The sequence below is a fragment of the Azolla caroliniana genome, unplaced genomic scaffold (assembly GCF_043228905.1).
Source record: "Azolla caroliniana isolate FFs.n. ecotype wild unplaced genomic scaffold, voAzoCaro1.0.p SCAF_10, whole genome shotgun sequence".
NCBI lineage: Eukaryota > Viridiplantae > Streptophyta > Polypodiopsida > Salviniales > Salviniaceae > Azolla > Azolla caroliniana.
This window is the reverse complement of record NW_028230445.1, coordinates 3,618,980-3,633,596: the sequence shown is the minus strand read 5'-3', so window position 1 is coordinate 3,633,596 and position 14,617 is coordinate 3,618,980. Positions and strand designations below refer to the sequence as shown.

General features: G+C 38.8%; 1 protein-coding gene across 1 annotated transcript; it reads right to left on the bottom strand.

Moving 5' to 3' along the window:
• On the bottom strand, positions 1–2,403 carry LOC147858736 (small COPII coat GTPase SAR1A). The gene is made up of 3 exons (XM_087325847.1): positions 2,048–2,403; positions 932–1,063; positions 1–479 (listed from the first exon to the last, which is right to left on the bottom strand). The coding sequence occupies exons 1-3, from the start codon at positions 2,174–2,176 to the stop codon at positions 159–161; spliced, it is 582 nt and encodes a 193-aa protein (XP_087181973.1). The 5' UTR covers positions 2,177–2,403; the 3' UTR covers positions 1–158.
• Positions 2,404–14,617: the final 12,214 nt, after the last annotated feature.

Below are 14,617 nucleotides of genomic sequence, written 5' to 3'. Positions count from 1 at the left end.
TTGCACAAATAGGACTTAGAATTTTTGAAAACGTGTTTTATATTTGTAGAGCATTCATCGCTCTAGCTTGCAAAATATATAGTCAATTCCTAAGAAAAAAAACGCTTCTACATACGAAAACATTTAAACATGTGGGAGCACACATAACCACCAAATTTTCACTTAATGTACTGTGAGAGCCACTTGAAGCCATCTCCATAGCCCATCTTCCGAACAATGCTGCACATGAACACCTCTATAGGTCGCACATTTGTATCTCCGAGATTCACCTTTCCTTTGCCGGTGGTATAATTGGACAGTCCTAAAAAGTATCTCAACTCTTCCTCTGAGGCAGCAATAGGTATGTCGATCTTATTTCCGAGAATTAAGAAAGGAACCATTGACAATGAATCATCAGAGAGGAGGCCATCAAGCTCTTTCTTGGATTCGGCAAATCTCTCCTTATCAGCAGCATCCACAAGATACACAATACCATCAACCTAAAATATACCCAGAGTATCAGAAATGTCAAATTATACCCATATAAATCACGCAGACCATTACAAAGGTTGGATTAACAATTTAGTTACCAGCATGACTATAAGCATATTCAATAACATGAAACAATGCAAGAAAAATATTAACTATAATGTCGTAATTAATGCATATTTGCAAACCACTTTGCACTAGTAAACGGAATGAAAGAAAGATAATATACATATAAAATGCTAATTTGTACAAGACAGAATGTGGATTTTTCCATTCATGATTACCCACAGCCAAAATTATGCTTATGTGTTTACCATCACTTTATTAACTTTTATGTGGAGTCAACTAATATTATTACCAAGGGTATGATTTCATAATTCGAAAACCTTCACTAGTACTTTTCATCCTAAATGAATGGCAATTTTGAAAATTTTCAAAAAACCAAGTGCAAACACTAATTTACCTTGGCGTAATAATCTTTCCAAACACGCCGAGCAATTTGGTGTCCGCCCAAATCAAAGGCTTTAAACTTGATTTTACCAATGCTCAGCTCTTCTGATGTGGGGTATTGTGTGGGCTGGTGCTGAACGAGTCTCTGCAAGAAAATACATCACACAAAGACAAATGACAAATGAAGGACCAGGTAAAAAGATGTGGCTATCTTAAGGCAACAGATTCAAATGGTAGAAAGAGCAGAAAACCCTAAAACAATCTAAATGCTCTAGACATTGTCCAAAACCATAAACCAAAATACTCTCGCAATATCTATGCTCTAGAATTCTAAGAAAACCCTAAACAAGTGTTCTAGGAATAGCATAACCAAAAACCCCTAAACTAAATGCTCCAGCCACATTAGAAAACAAACTGGCAGATCTAAATGCAACAGAAAAGTTGACAGTCTAAATGATAGATAAAACCCAAAACTGAACTGTTTCGATGCTCTAAAGCCCTGAAACGCTATACACATGACAAGAAAGTCTTATTCAAACAGGCTAAATGCTCTAGATATAGCAGAAAACCCCTACACTAGACTATTTTAATGCTGCCACACAAAGCAGAGACCACTAACGTGAACGATCTAAATGCTACCACAAAAGACCCTAGACATAAAGCTGACCAAAGCAATCGAAATGGTCCACAAAATCCTAAAATAGACGATCTCAACCCCAGCCAAAATTTATCTTTATCTCTAGACGTTGCAGAAAACCTCCTACAATGTTCCTTGGCATAGCTGAAAACACTAAATAAAATGCCCGAAAAAACCTAAGCCACTTCCAGGCAAACACTAACATAAATTATCTGGATGCTCTCGAAAAACCATTACCGAAACGATATAAATCCTGCTCGAAATGGCAGAAAACCCCGAAAGTGCTGCTAGAATTAGCAGAAAAAAAACTTAATCGAACGATCTGCATGATGCTAGAAATAGCAAATAGCCCTAAAAGCTACTAGACAAGCAGAGAAGCCTAAATTAAAGGATCTAAAGCTGCTCCGCCAATCCGAGAACCCTAAACAGTGAAGATGAGAACAAGAAACGAAACCAACAAGCAAAGTTTCGCCATGGGAATGAATCTCGTACCTCATCTTTCAGCATATGAAGCAAAGTGGTCTTGCCTGCGTTATCGAGGCCCAGGAAGAGGATTTTTCCTTCTTTCTGCCACAGACCGAGCGAGGCAAGGATGCCATAGAACCAGTCGAAGAGGAACATATCGATGCGATGGGATCTGATCAAAACTGCTCTTTTGGGGTTACCTCTGCACAGATCTGATCTACTGGATCGATCCGCAGGGGAGAAAATAAATATATAAATAGCTCTCTCTTCTTTATTTTTGTTGCTGTCTCCTTCACTGTATGGAAGAAGACACCATAGCTCTCTCTCTCTCTCTCTCTCTCAGTAAAAGTAAGAAAAAATGAATGAGAATGAAGCCACCATTATTCTTGGATACACTTCTTCTTCTTCTCTTCTTCTTCTTCTTCTCTTCTCTTCTTCTTCTTCTTCTTCTTCTTCTTCTTCTTCTTCTTCTTTGTGTGGCTGAATGTCTCAAGGACCAGAGCCAACAAAAAAACACACATATCGTGGCGTGGCGGGCGGGCGGGCGGGTAGAGCAGGGCAGGGCAGGGCAGGCGGACATGGTTCCAATTGTGTACGGTACCATACGATACAATATGGCAGTATGGCGGACAGGCTAATCGACACCCTTTCACCCAACCGAACCCCCCCCCCCCCCTCCACACACCTCTGCATGCATTGGTATTGATTGGGGCCTATTGTCACTTGGACATCGGCCCCGACTTGCTCGCCTTGGACTACACATGGGCCATCGAACAATATGACCATGTATTGTATCTTTCGTGTGGACTGCATGCATGTAACCAGTGGACAACATGTGTGCCTCTCCACCTCGACTTGAAATTGAAACGACTCACTAATCGTCGATGGTTGATCAATTCGTTTCATGGGATCGGATGCATCCTTGAACACGGGATCGGACCTCCCATAGGTTCTCTCATAAGCAAATCCATGTTAGCAATATGATCCGTGTGGCATTCAATATAAACTCCAATCTTGGTGTGATGTCCAAGTGGACCGCACTTTTCTTGACATTGATTCATAGAGTGCATAGATTCCCATTGCATATGTGTAGGAACACCAAGGGCTTCTAACCATTGCATAAGTCGAGCACGTGGCATAGTGTCAAGGGCTATTCGGAAATCCACAAAGAAACAATCGATCCTCTTATTATGGGGCTATGCTCTCCTCAATAAGGGCTTGGAGGGTCAAAAAGTGATCCAAAGATGTGAACCCCTTTCGAAATCTTGCTTGTCCAGTTGAACGACAGCAATTTCGCTCTGCCCATATACTCAATTCTGATTCGCATTTTATGTGTTTTCTTATCTTGTTAAGTGGCATTCGTGAGAACACATTGAACCTCCCATGAACTCTTATGAGCACATATCCAAGTTAATGACATTCTCCGCGTGGAATTCGATGTAAACCTTCGTCCTAATAAGATTTCTTACCGTAAGTGGCATTTTATGTGCACAATGAGAGAGAATGGTGTTGTAAGAGTCATTTGTCAAAGGAATTTGCTTTGTCTATATGTGAGATGAGAGAGGTCTATCTCTGTGATTGTTCAGGTTTTGAGTGTTAAGAGTGAGAGTTATGAGAAACTCATAATCAAGGAAGATAATGTCTCGTGACCGTATCTAGTAGGATTTCATCGGTCAAGTCACTGTGAGAGTGACTACTCGACCATATGCATCGAGTCATACTTGCCTTTCATCAATGCCATGCTCTAACTTATTCTTTTATGGCAGAGAACATTTCCCTTTAAAGTTGATAAATTTATTTTTTCTCATCCTCCTTTTTTCTAATTTGTCAATGCATCTTTGCTTTAAGATGACCAATGTGATCCATATAAGTTAGTAGGTGGCATGTATGTGCAAGCATATAGCGATGTGTTTGTGTGTGTTGGGCTACTAGGTCTGATAGATGGCATGTGTGAATGTGAGCACATGCATGTGCCTTCGAGATATAAAGCACAACTCGAGGATTCACAATTACCCACTACTTGTCTTTAGACTTAGATGTTAATAAAGAAGAAATGTTAATAATGGGTTTAGAGACTTTTCAACTCACATATAAACATTAAATAAGGGAGGAGAAAATCAACATCATACAAAAAACCTCTTCAATTGAACAATTAATTAAGAGGGCCACAACACAAAGTGTGTGTGGTGTAGATGGTAATGGTTGACATGTTATATTTGGTTCTTGCAACTTCCACAATGCATGTCCTCATTTCTCTTGGTATTTTCAAATATTTTAAATATGTTTCAATGCTTGTTCCATTCCATTTTACGAGTTATTACCTTTCTTTTATCGATGTAATCAATTCATTTTCTTTTAGTGTTAACTTTAAGCAAGGCCTTGTGATCTCAAAATTAAGCTCATTATGCTAATAACTTTTGTTGAACTGTACAAGAATCTATCCAAAATTACATGAGAGTTGTTAATTGATCGCATGATGGTATTTACATCAACGATTACGAGTGAATCGTGGATTACCTTATCAAATATTGTCTCCAACCATTTCAAAGTTCTTTTCAACTTCTATGAACAATTAATATGGATGGTTTGATCTCACATCTACTTCATGTGAGGGAGAACATCATTAGCATGAAGGTGTGGATGATTTAGAAAGATGGTTGGAAGAATTTGAGCAATTTCGAGAGCAAGCTCTAAAACATCTCCAACAAGGATTTTAATTTCTTCTATTATGAGTTTTTTATTCAAGTTTTGCACTCGACGCTTCGTTTTCATACGGAGGACATTGTCTATATGGACAATGAAATTGAATTACTACAATTTGAAAGATGTTGAACCGAAGAACATACACATATTTTTTGGAAAAAAGAAAGAAAAGAAGAACATACACATATTTGGGAGGATCAAAGTTAGGAGATGTCACAATCAACAATTTTGTGGATCACAAAGTTGAAATTGAACAAACAAATGTGGAGAAGTTTGAATATTTCTCGTGCTAGGATGTTCTATGTTTGGGATTTTCTAAATCAAGTGACAATAAGGTTGCTAATGGGTTTGGAGACGGTGGATGAAAACACATGCATTCTTGAAGTCAATGTGTTAAAGGAAACAAGCTGCAATAATGCTATTTATTGAGCTAATTTTGAAGAGCAAACATTGAGAGTTAGAGAAGATAACACACATGTAATCACGAACATGTAGTTAAATGCATGGCACTATGTACTTAAAGTGTTTGCTAATTCAAAGGATATTCATTGCACTCAATCACCATTGCTTGGCATCTTAATTTTTTTATAGTTGATGGATATTTTCAAAGTCTTTTCATTGCACTCAATCACCATTTCTTGGCAGCTTATGTTTTTATAGTTGACGAATATTAATCCTAATGTTGAAGTTGTTTTTGTAAAGCAAACAGTAGCTCTAAGGGAGGCAAAAAATAGATTGATGTGTGGTTCTCCTTAAACCCAAATATTTGCAAGAAATATGCATAGATTGAAAGTATTTTTCTTAAGATACCAACAATGATAGGGAGGATGTTCAAGCATTCGTAATGTTCACATGTGCTTTGTGCATGAGCAAATGTGGCTAGGGGTGAATACGTATGTGCAGTAAAAGGGTTGATAATTATGCCTTGTCTATTTGATGCTACGAATTTTAGATTGGCAAAACACCATATCATTGGCAAGACAAATGATAATGGGTGTCAATTGTGTGTGTACTAATGGGGTGAACTAGTTCACCTAGGGAACTATAATCTCACATTGACTCAAGCACCTTAAATAGCCAATTATACATGCTTGCAAAGAGACTTAATCTATATTCTCAAAACTAAATAATCACTTGAGTAAGTAAAGAATACCAAAAGAAAACTACATACCACCAACAAACTCTTATTAACTAAATGAAAACAATCGCATCCAATACAAGAGTGGGAGAGAGAGAGAGAGAGAGAGATTTCCCTGAGACACACATCTTTTATGGTGGAGCTCTTTCTCTACATTGAGATTGTGAGATGGGGAATGCATCAATGTCTATCATATTGTCGGCATCATGAGAATGATTAAGTGTCAATGGTTTTTTAGTCACGAGAGGAATGTTAATCACCACTAGCCCAAACTTTTAATTCTAACCCTAAGTCTCCTCAAAATTTAACTTATAATCAAACGAAGTCATAAAATAGTCTTGATCACATAAAATTAAATCTAAAGAAATACAAAGGGTTGAACATCATGCTTCAATTATTTATTATTCATGCTAACCCAAGTGCTTAATCATGTAAATCCATCTATGCACGTATATGGGTAAAGTAGTGTGGTTGTGTGTAATTATAGCTTCCCAATTTGTGTGTACACATTTACACATTGTCGTTAACTTACATGCATGTGTATAAAATGTGAGAAGGACCACCAGGAACTTGAAATAGGGAAAGTAGTTTGTCAATAAAGGTTCCTAAGAGACATGAGTGGTTTAAAACGATCAATTGTATCTGTTGGTTGTTAAATAACCGTTCTATGCAACATGATTCATGAAGACATCAAGATTAACATAGGTACCGAGCTCAACAAAACATTAGAGAGAATAGAACAAAAGTCCCTTCAAAGCTCTAGGCTAAAGGATCACCCCGGTCCCCAACGTGAAAAAGACCAAACCTCATTATAAAACGCTATAAACGTCACTTTTGGTGACTTTTGGAGCTCTTGTTCTCTCTTGAGTTTTTCTCTCCTTGTATAACCTAAGCTTGAGCTCTATCATGCCCCTTCCTTAATCTTTCCCTTAACTTAGTAGAGTGATTAAGCATAATAAAAAATGACCCATACCTTAATCACCTCTCATTTTGTTTGTGTTTTCAGAACCCTTATATTAATCAAGACAAGTTCAACATTAACACTTATATTGTATGTCTTTATTCATATGTATATGTGTACTTTTAAACTCTTCTTAGAGCTTAATTAAAAGTAAACATTGAAGAAGTTTCAAGAACTGGTGAGCCTAAGGTTGTGATTCGTAAACAACAATAGTTTCGAGAATTTTGGAAAAACGTTGAGGTCTTCACCTCTTTTGGAGAAAGAATGAAGTGGAGATATGCTCCACCAAGATGGCTTTTTCCAACCCCCCATCTTGGAACAACCCTACATGAGGGCTTTTGATACTTGACATGTTGTTGATGTGGATATGAGGGTTGTAATATATTGTATGAATTCGTTGTAGCCTTTCGACATCTTTCCATTAATACCAAGGTGAACCTTCTTAAAAAGAAAAAGAAAAAGAAGAAGTGTGACTGAGAGTTTGTGATGTTAGGGTTGCACAACGAGAGGCTCACGAGTGATTGAGAACCACTCTTGCTTGGTTTACTACCAATAGGGTATATGGTGTGACCGCGATTTGGGGAACTACAACAAGAAATGCATTAGTCTTAAAGTATATAAAAAATTGAAGGATAGGGCAAAGGTATGACAAAAGGGCACGAGACAAACTCAGGGTTGCAAATCAAGAGGGCATGCAAGAGGGATGCAAGACCAACAATGTCAAGAGGCAATGAAGTTGTTGTCGTTTGTTGCACCAAAGCTCTACTCGTAAATAAATATTCTCTTACATCATTCTACCTCATAAGTTATTCCATGTAATGGAATCAAAATTACCTAATTGTATCTATTCAAATGGGGAACATTAATGTAATATATTATTTTATTATTCACAAGTAATTATTTTGTCCAAATCCTTTCTTGAAATTTATTCATGATCGAACGAGAAACACGACAAAAAATTTGGCTCAAAAATCTGAGGTGAAGTGTAAACTTATGCGAATTTAGAGTAGATTTGTGAAAACTCATCATGAACTCATTTGTGGCAATGATCATGAGGGAATTTTCGGAGCGTTGTCGTGGGGAATTCCGGCTACTGTGAAAAAGGGAGCCGGAGAGCGTGTGAATGGGGGTGTGCACGGATGCACATGAAATAGGTTTTAGTGTACAAACGTGTGTAAATAACATAGTAATAGTTGAGTGTTGAGGAATACTAGGTAGTAAGGATTTGATAGTTACTTTATGGTCACACGAATAGAGGAATAAAAGGGTACTTAAGGGAGAGAATAAAGGGAAAATTTGAGAGAAAAGTGGTTGCCTTAACAGCCAGATGTAGAGAGGCATCCGCGTTGGAGGAGAACAAAGTGTTGTTGGTTTGAGATCCAAGCCCTGACATTCCCTCCATTTTCTATTCTGTGCTGATTCCCGGAAGAAGGCGGAGTCATCTGCTCGCGTAGGAAACCCGTGAGCTCCCGACCGGAGGCCCGTTGTTCTGAGTGTGTGCATACACATGAAGAGTTTGAAGCTCTACTGATGGTCGAGCCAATTGTAATTTCCTATTTCCCTCGGTTAATCATTAATCTTGCAATGTCTCTCCGTCTTCTTGTGTATGTTCTATTCTTGTTTGAGCGCGTGTTTCCATGTGCGTGAGCTTGTGAGCTCCTCGTTGCTATCCGTCAACTGGTCTGAAGCAACATACATCTCTGAGCCCCTGCGCTCACTGTCCGACATCCGGGGATCGAACCGGTTCGGATATGCGTCTGGAATCCGGTTTGGACAACCATCTTTTCTCATCGGCTCCTTGGTCCGAGACCCCGGTGGTCCCACCTCGTTTCAACACACGCTCACGGAAATCTGTGATAGCGTGATTCCAACTATTGAGTAGGAATGTTGAGAATCAAACAGAACCGATTCAACAACGGAGAAGAAAATGACACCATGAACACTTAGATGGGAAGCGCTCTTCCCACCGAGAAACTCGACACATCGAACTTTGCATATTGGGAATACAAAATGCACCAATACCTTGTCAACCAAGGATATTGGAGCTATGTCGAAGGAACTCAAGAAAATCAACCCAACCCGGCACATGCCGACTACCCAGCTTAGGAGCAAGTGGCGAGTCGTGTACTATACTACCTAGCATCATGCATTCATGATCACATACTTGGCTACATTCGAGAGGCAAAAACGTTGAAAGAAGGCCAGGGCAACCTCAAGAAGATCCATTTCTTTACGAGGAAGTCAAAGCTACACCAACTATAAGAGTCGAAGCTACACCAACTAAATCCGGTGTCCCATTCATTGGACGATGTTCGAAGAGGAGGAAAAATCACAAATTTGGGGAAAGTTTTTCCTCAAACAAAGGAAGGGAGAAATTTATAATTTTTGAAGACCTTAAGCCTTCGACTCAAGGCTACCCTTGAGTCTAGCCTTCAAAGGGAAGGGTTATCCTAGACGATAGCCTTCAATTGAAGAATTTCCCTTGACTCTAACCTTTATTCAAAGGCTAAGCTCGATTCTTGTTTGCCTTTGATCGAAGGATTCCTTAGATCACCAATCGCTCATGTTGCCGACGTCTACTATTGGTTGCAAAGGTTTGTTGTATTGTCTACTAACGCACGTTATACAATGTCCATGCCTTGACCGTTCATTACTTGTTTTTTGATCCATCGTTATACCTTATGTTGTTGTAATTCTAGTCATCGATGCTTCCCTTATCCTTGGTACTCCACGCCATGCTGGCAGGTGACATTAGCTGACGTCACCCGGCACGAACTAACCACACCTGCCATGTCACCTAGTCAATCATTTCTCTAATACATTCACTTACTCACGTCAACATATGCATTCACATCCTTACGTTTGAGCTCAATGCATATACACAGTCACAAATATTTTCATAATTAAATTTATATACACCTGCATGAAAGCTTACACTCTCATTAGAAGTCCAATGAAATGAATTTACTCTTTGAGAAACCATTGACATCATTGAACACTCTATCCTCGAAGTCTCAACATTCCCATCCTCTCTAGTTTAGGTCTCCAATGGCCCCCCTCACATTCATACACGCGCATTATTTTGTGACAATTGTGATCTGAATCCTTTGGTTCACAACATCAACGTGGAGGTAAAACTTCGTCAACCAATAGACATGATCTTGGTGTTGTGCACCTTGAGATGACACATTCATTTGTGTTCATGTGACAAATATGTAATAGTGTTTATGTGAATGTATATGTCAAAGGGTGTATCTTAGTGCATGAGTGTGGGTGTAATATGTTTAATGCATACATTCTAGCTTGATGTTGTATGAGGCAGACGGTGTTTAGAAGGCAATGATGGTACATAATAGAAGATTGATATTAGTTAGCCCCTTTCAGCAACCTCGAAAGCATGTGCGATCTGTCTAGCTTTGGAAAATAGTGACTACGATAACGTTATGGGCATTATGGAAATGTCGATGCAACCAACTTTATGATGCGGCATATCAACATCTCTCAGATGTCTTGCTTGAGACGTAGGAGAACTTGTTGGCCGTAGTCCGTGGCTAGTATGACAATATGCATGGTTCCCCAAAGACTGTGAATAAGAGAAGGAAGAAGCTTCTTCACTCATGGAAAAAGTTGCCCCTGTTTACGGAGTCAACTAAAGGGCCTTAACGGCACTATCGACTTCCATGGACCCTCTTGAATATCAGTAAATCATGGCAGTGTGCAACAACAAATCATAACACCTTCTACAAAGTCCTATCTTTGGTCTTACCATTGGTCTTAAGATTACTGTACATCATTGTACATAAAAAATTGCAAGCTAATCGAAAAAGAAGGAGAATTCAATGAGTCTAGTCATCATTCATATCATGCTAGAAGTATGTGCTGATGTTAAGTGGACGTAGTTAAGAACATGAGTTAAGATGGAGGAGGTGGTTGCGGCATATAGGAATGGAGACGATTTTGGCAGTAATCTCTGAGATGGTTGATGCGGGCAATGAAGCATATTTTTTAGTTTATATAAGGATGAGCGATGATGTTGGCGGGGGTTGAAACAAATTTTCATGAGGAGAAGTAGAGAGTACACTCATGTTGTTTTTGTAGGTACAAGATTTTGGTGATAAATTATAATCGGCGACGATGAGATGGTTGATGTAGACTTGAGAAAGCTGATTTTTTGTTTTTTGATTAGGATGAGTAATGATGGTGTGGGGGTTGAAGCATATTATCATGAGGAGGTGAGAGAGTTTTTTTAGACTCATTTGTTGTTGTCAGTACAGGATTTTGGTGGTAATCGGCGAGATGGTGAGACTATTGATGAAAGACGATTTTCACGGTAATCTTCGAGATGGTTGATGCATACAATGAAACATATTTTTTAGTTTAGGGAAGGATGAGTGATGATGTTGGTGGGGGTTGACACAAATTTTCATGAGGTGAGGTAGAGAGTACACTCATGTTGTTTTTGTTGGTACAAGATTTTGGTGATAATCGACGATGGTGAGATGGTTATGTGGACTTGAGGAAACTAATTTTTTGTTTTTTTATTAGGATGAGTAATGATGGTGTGGGGGTTGAAGCATATTATCATGAGGAGGTGAGGAAAAGTTTTTTTAGACTCATTTTTTGTTATTAGTACAAGTTTTGGGTGGTAATCGGCGAGATGGTGAGACTATTGATGTAAGACGATTTTCGCGGTAATCTCCGAGATGGTTAATGCGGACAATGAAGCATATTTTTGGTTTAGATAAGGATGAATGATGATGTTGGTGGGGGTTGAAGCATATTTTCATGAGGAGAGGTGGAGAGTACACTCATGTTGTTTTTGTAGGTACAAGATTTTGGTGATAATCGGCGACAACGAGATGGTTGATGTGGACTTGAGGAACCTAATTTCCTATTTTTTGATCAGGATGAGTGATGACGGTGTGGGGTTTGAAGCATATTATCATGAGGAGGTGAGGAAAAGTTTTTTTAGACTCATTTGTGGTTGTTAATACAGGATTTTGGTCGTAATCGACGAGCTGGTGAGACTATTGATGTACAAGATTTTGGTGATAATCGGCGACATCGAGATGGTTGATGTGGCCTTGAGGAAGCTGGTTTCCTGTTTTTTTATCAGGATGTTGCTCAATATGCTTGTGGCTTGGCTGCCTTAGGTTATCAATTATTTTCCTTGGGTCTGTCAGATATTCCCAAGGATTGATTCACACAACAGTATAACATATGTTTTGATGGATATGTATCAAAATATGGGAGATGCATTGGCATCACAATATGGTGGATCTACTGCTCATAATATTGTTTTTCTTGAGAGATAAGGAAGGGAAACTCTCACTTTGGGAGCTGGATTTTAGTTATTCCTAACATGTTGGGAGCAATGGTGATGATTCACATGCATATGATGCTTGGTATAAAAAGTATATTTTGTTTTGGAAATAAATAAATAAATAAAATTGTAAGCTTCTGGGCAAACAAGCTCAAGTTGTAGCCTTTGGGTGTTTTTTGAAGAAAATCTTTGAAGAAGAAAAAAAAGTTTAATGCATGTTATGTTTGGATAAGAGTTCAATGACGAAACTTGGGCGGGCATGTTTCCCAAAATGTTGATCCCTGGCAATGAGCTCTCCTCTCCTTTTATAGACTTCAAACTCTCCCTTTACCAAAATAGCAAGTTTTCTTTTTGTAGCAATTTTTTTTTTTTCAGTAACACTTTTATTACTAGTGGGAAACCTCAAAGTGAGGTGAAAACCCACAAAGAATAAAGAAAAATATACAAGTGTCGATTAGCCACTAAAGAGCTTAAAAGCACTCAAAGTAAAGATTGTAAATTTGCAGTGTGATGTCTCCAAGTTGTAGACAATTAAATAGAGATTGCCTGAGGGTTTGCTTAAAGAAGCTAACTTCATGCAGTTGATTTTGATCAAAAACCTTATTATTGCGGGTTGTCCAAATGGTCCATAGTGCCCAAAATTGTGTCCATTAGAGAAAATTGGCATTGTTGGATAGGGCACATAATTTGTCCAAATAGCCAAAAGTGTTTACCAAACCTTCAGCCAGGAAATCTGTGATAAAGAGATGCACTTACTTAGACTTTGTACAAATGTTGTAGTGAATGAGCATGTCCAAAATAAGTGTGGGACCGTTTCCAATCGTCCACCACATCTTGCACCATGCGGTGAGGTTATCGATCTCTTTTGAATATTCAACCCAGTCGGGAGCACACCCAATAGGCATCTCCATAGGAAAACCCATTGTTTAAGTGGAAGACCAAAGCTCCATAAGCTTGACCAAAGCTCCATAAGCTTGACCAAAGCTCCATAAGCTTGTAGGCTTGTTTTTCCACCAAGATTGTGTTTTGTGTAGGTTCCATAATGCATTTGCATGTTCGTGAAACTATGGGACAGGTTGCAACAACATATACACTGAATGTGTTGTGATGTTATGCATTGGAATAACAATGTTCCCTTTTTGTAACATCCAATCCTGAATCCCGCGATCTCCATCTAGTTTTGTAGCAATTCACCTTGACACTCAACTATCACATTCTTGTTTTTACCACGTACTTCATTCCCATATATTGTGCACTATAGATCACCCTTATCCCATTTACCATTCCAATGGTTAGCTCTTACTACTTGAGCTATACTTATTTGTTTATATGATTCTTATCTCTTATAGACTCCTCCTAGCTCCTTATATGCATATGAATGTGCTAATATTTGGGTGGTTACGTGCGTTAGAAATAGGGGTGAATGTAATGTGTATGCGCATTTGTGGTTTTTTTCAATGTTTGTTCGATAATTAGGGGTGAGGAAGTGTAGTGAAGCTTGTAATTTATTGATATTATAGGATATTTTGAGAACATAAAGTTCCCTCCCTCTCCTACCTGGTGGGTCGTGGGTAAGGTTTGTTGGGGGGTAGGCTTAGCGTCGTGGGTTGGGGAATGACGATGAGAAATGGCTATGACAACAAGTGTCATACCGACAGGTTATAGACTCGTTGCCTACTCCTTTGTTTTCTCATTGACAAGTAGTTGTCTATTACTTGCCAACTTTAAGGGGATATGGTAGCAATATGTCAATTGATTTAGGATCGGTCCCAAATTGGTCGTCAATTGATTCAAGGGGGTTCCTAGGTTTGATTTAGGAGACTCAACCTAGGGACAAATAAGGGATTCGTAGAGGCGAATTTGAGGGGTTTTGCCTAAATACAATTAAGCGAGGGCTAGCTTAAAGATGAATTGAAATCCCAACCTCAATGGGTTGCCCAACCTTCTTCACTTTTCCTCAAAAGAAAAAAAAAACAAAATTCGATGCTTTGATTTTCCCTAACAAATTTGTAAGGACTACAACAACAGTGGCTCCATTTATTTGGAAGTAGGAATTTGAATATTGTCTCTTGCCAAAGTATTGACAAATAGCCTTGAAGTTCTTTAGTTGAGGGAAAATGAGTTCCCTTTACGTATGGTGAGAGAAGGCTTTCTTGGGGAGTATCCAACAGTTTTGGCATCCTGGTGTGAGAAGGATTTGTGGGGAGGTATCCTTGAGTTTTGGTGTGGTGAGTTAATGATCAACAACGAAGCCACGTGGTTGATGTAGGCCTCCCATGGACTTTCGTGATTCACTACCCTGGTCAACAAGCCTAGGCGCTTTGGCAACCTAACAATGAGCTCATTTGTATGATTAAAATAATATTATCTATTTTTAACCTGCATCGCAGCTTTTCCTTTTGAGCATGTGCTTGTTCAGATCCTTGCATCAACACCTTGTTTCGACAAAATGCTCATGAATATGTTGTTTCT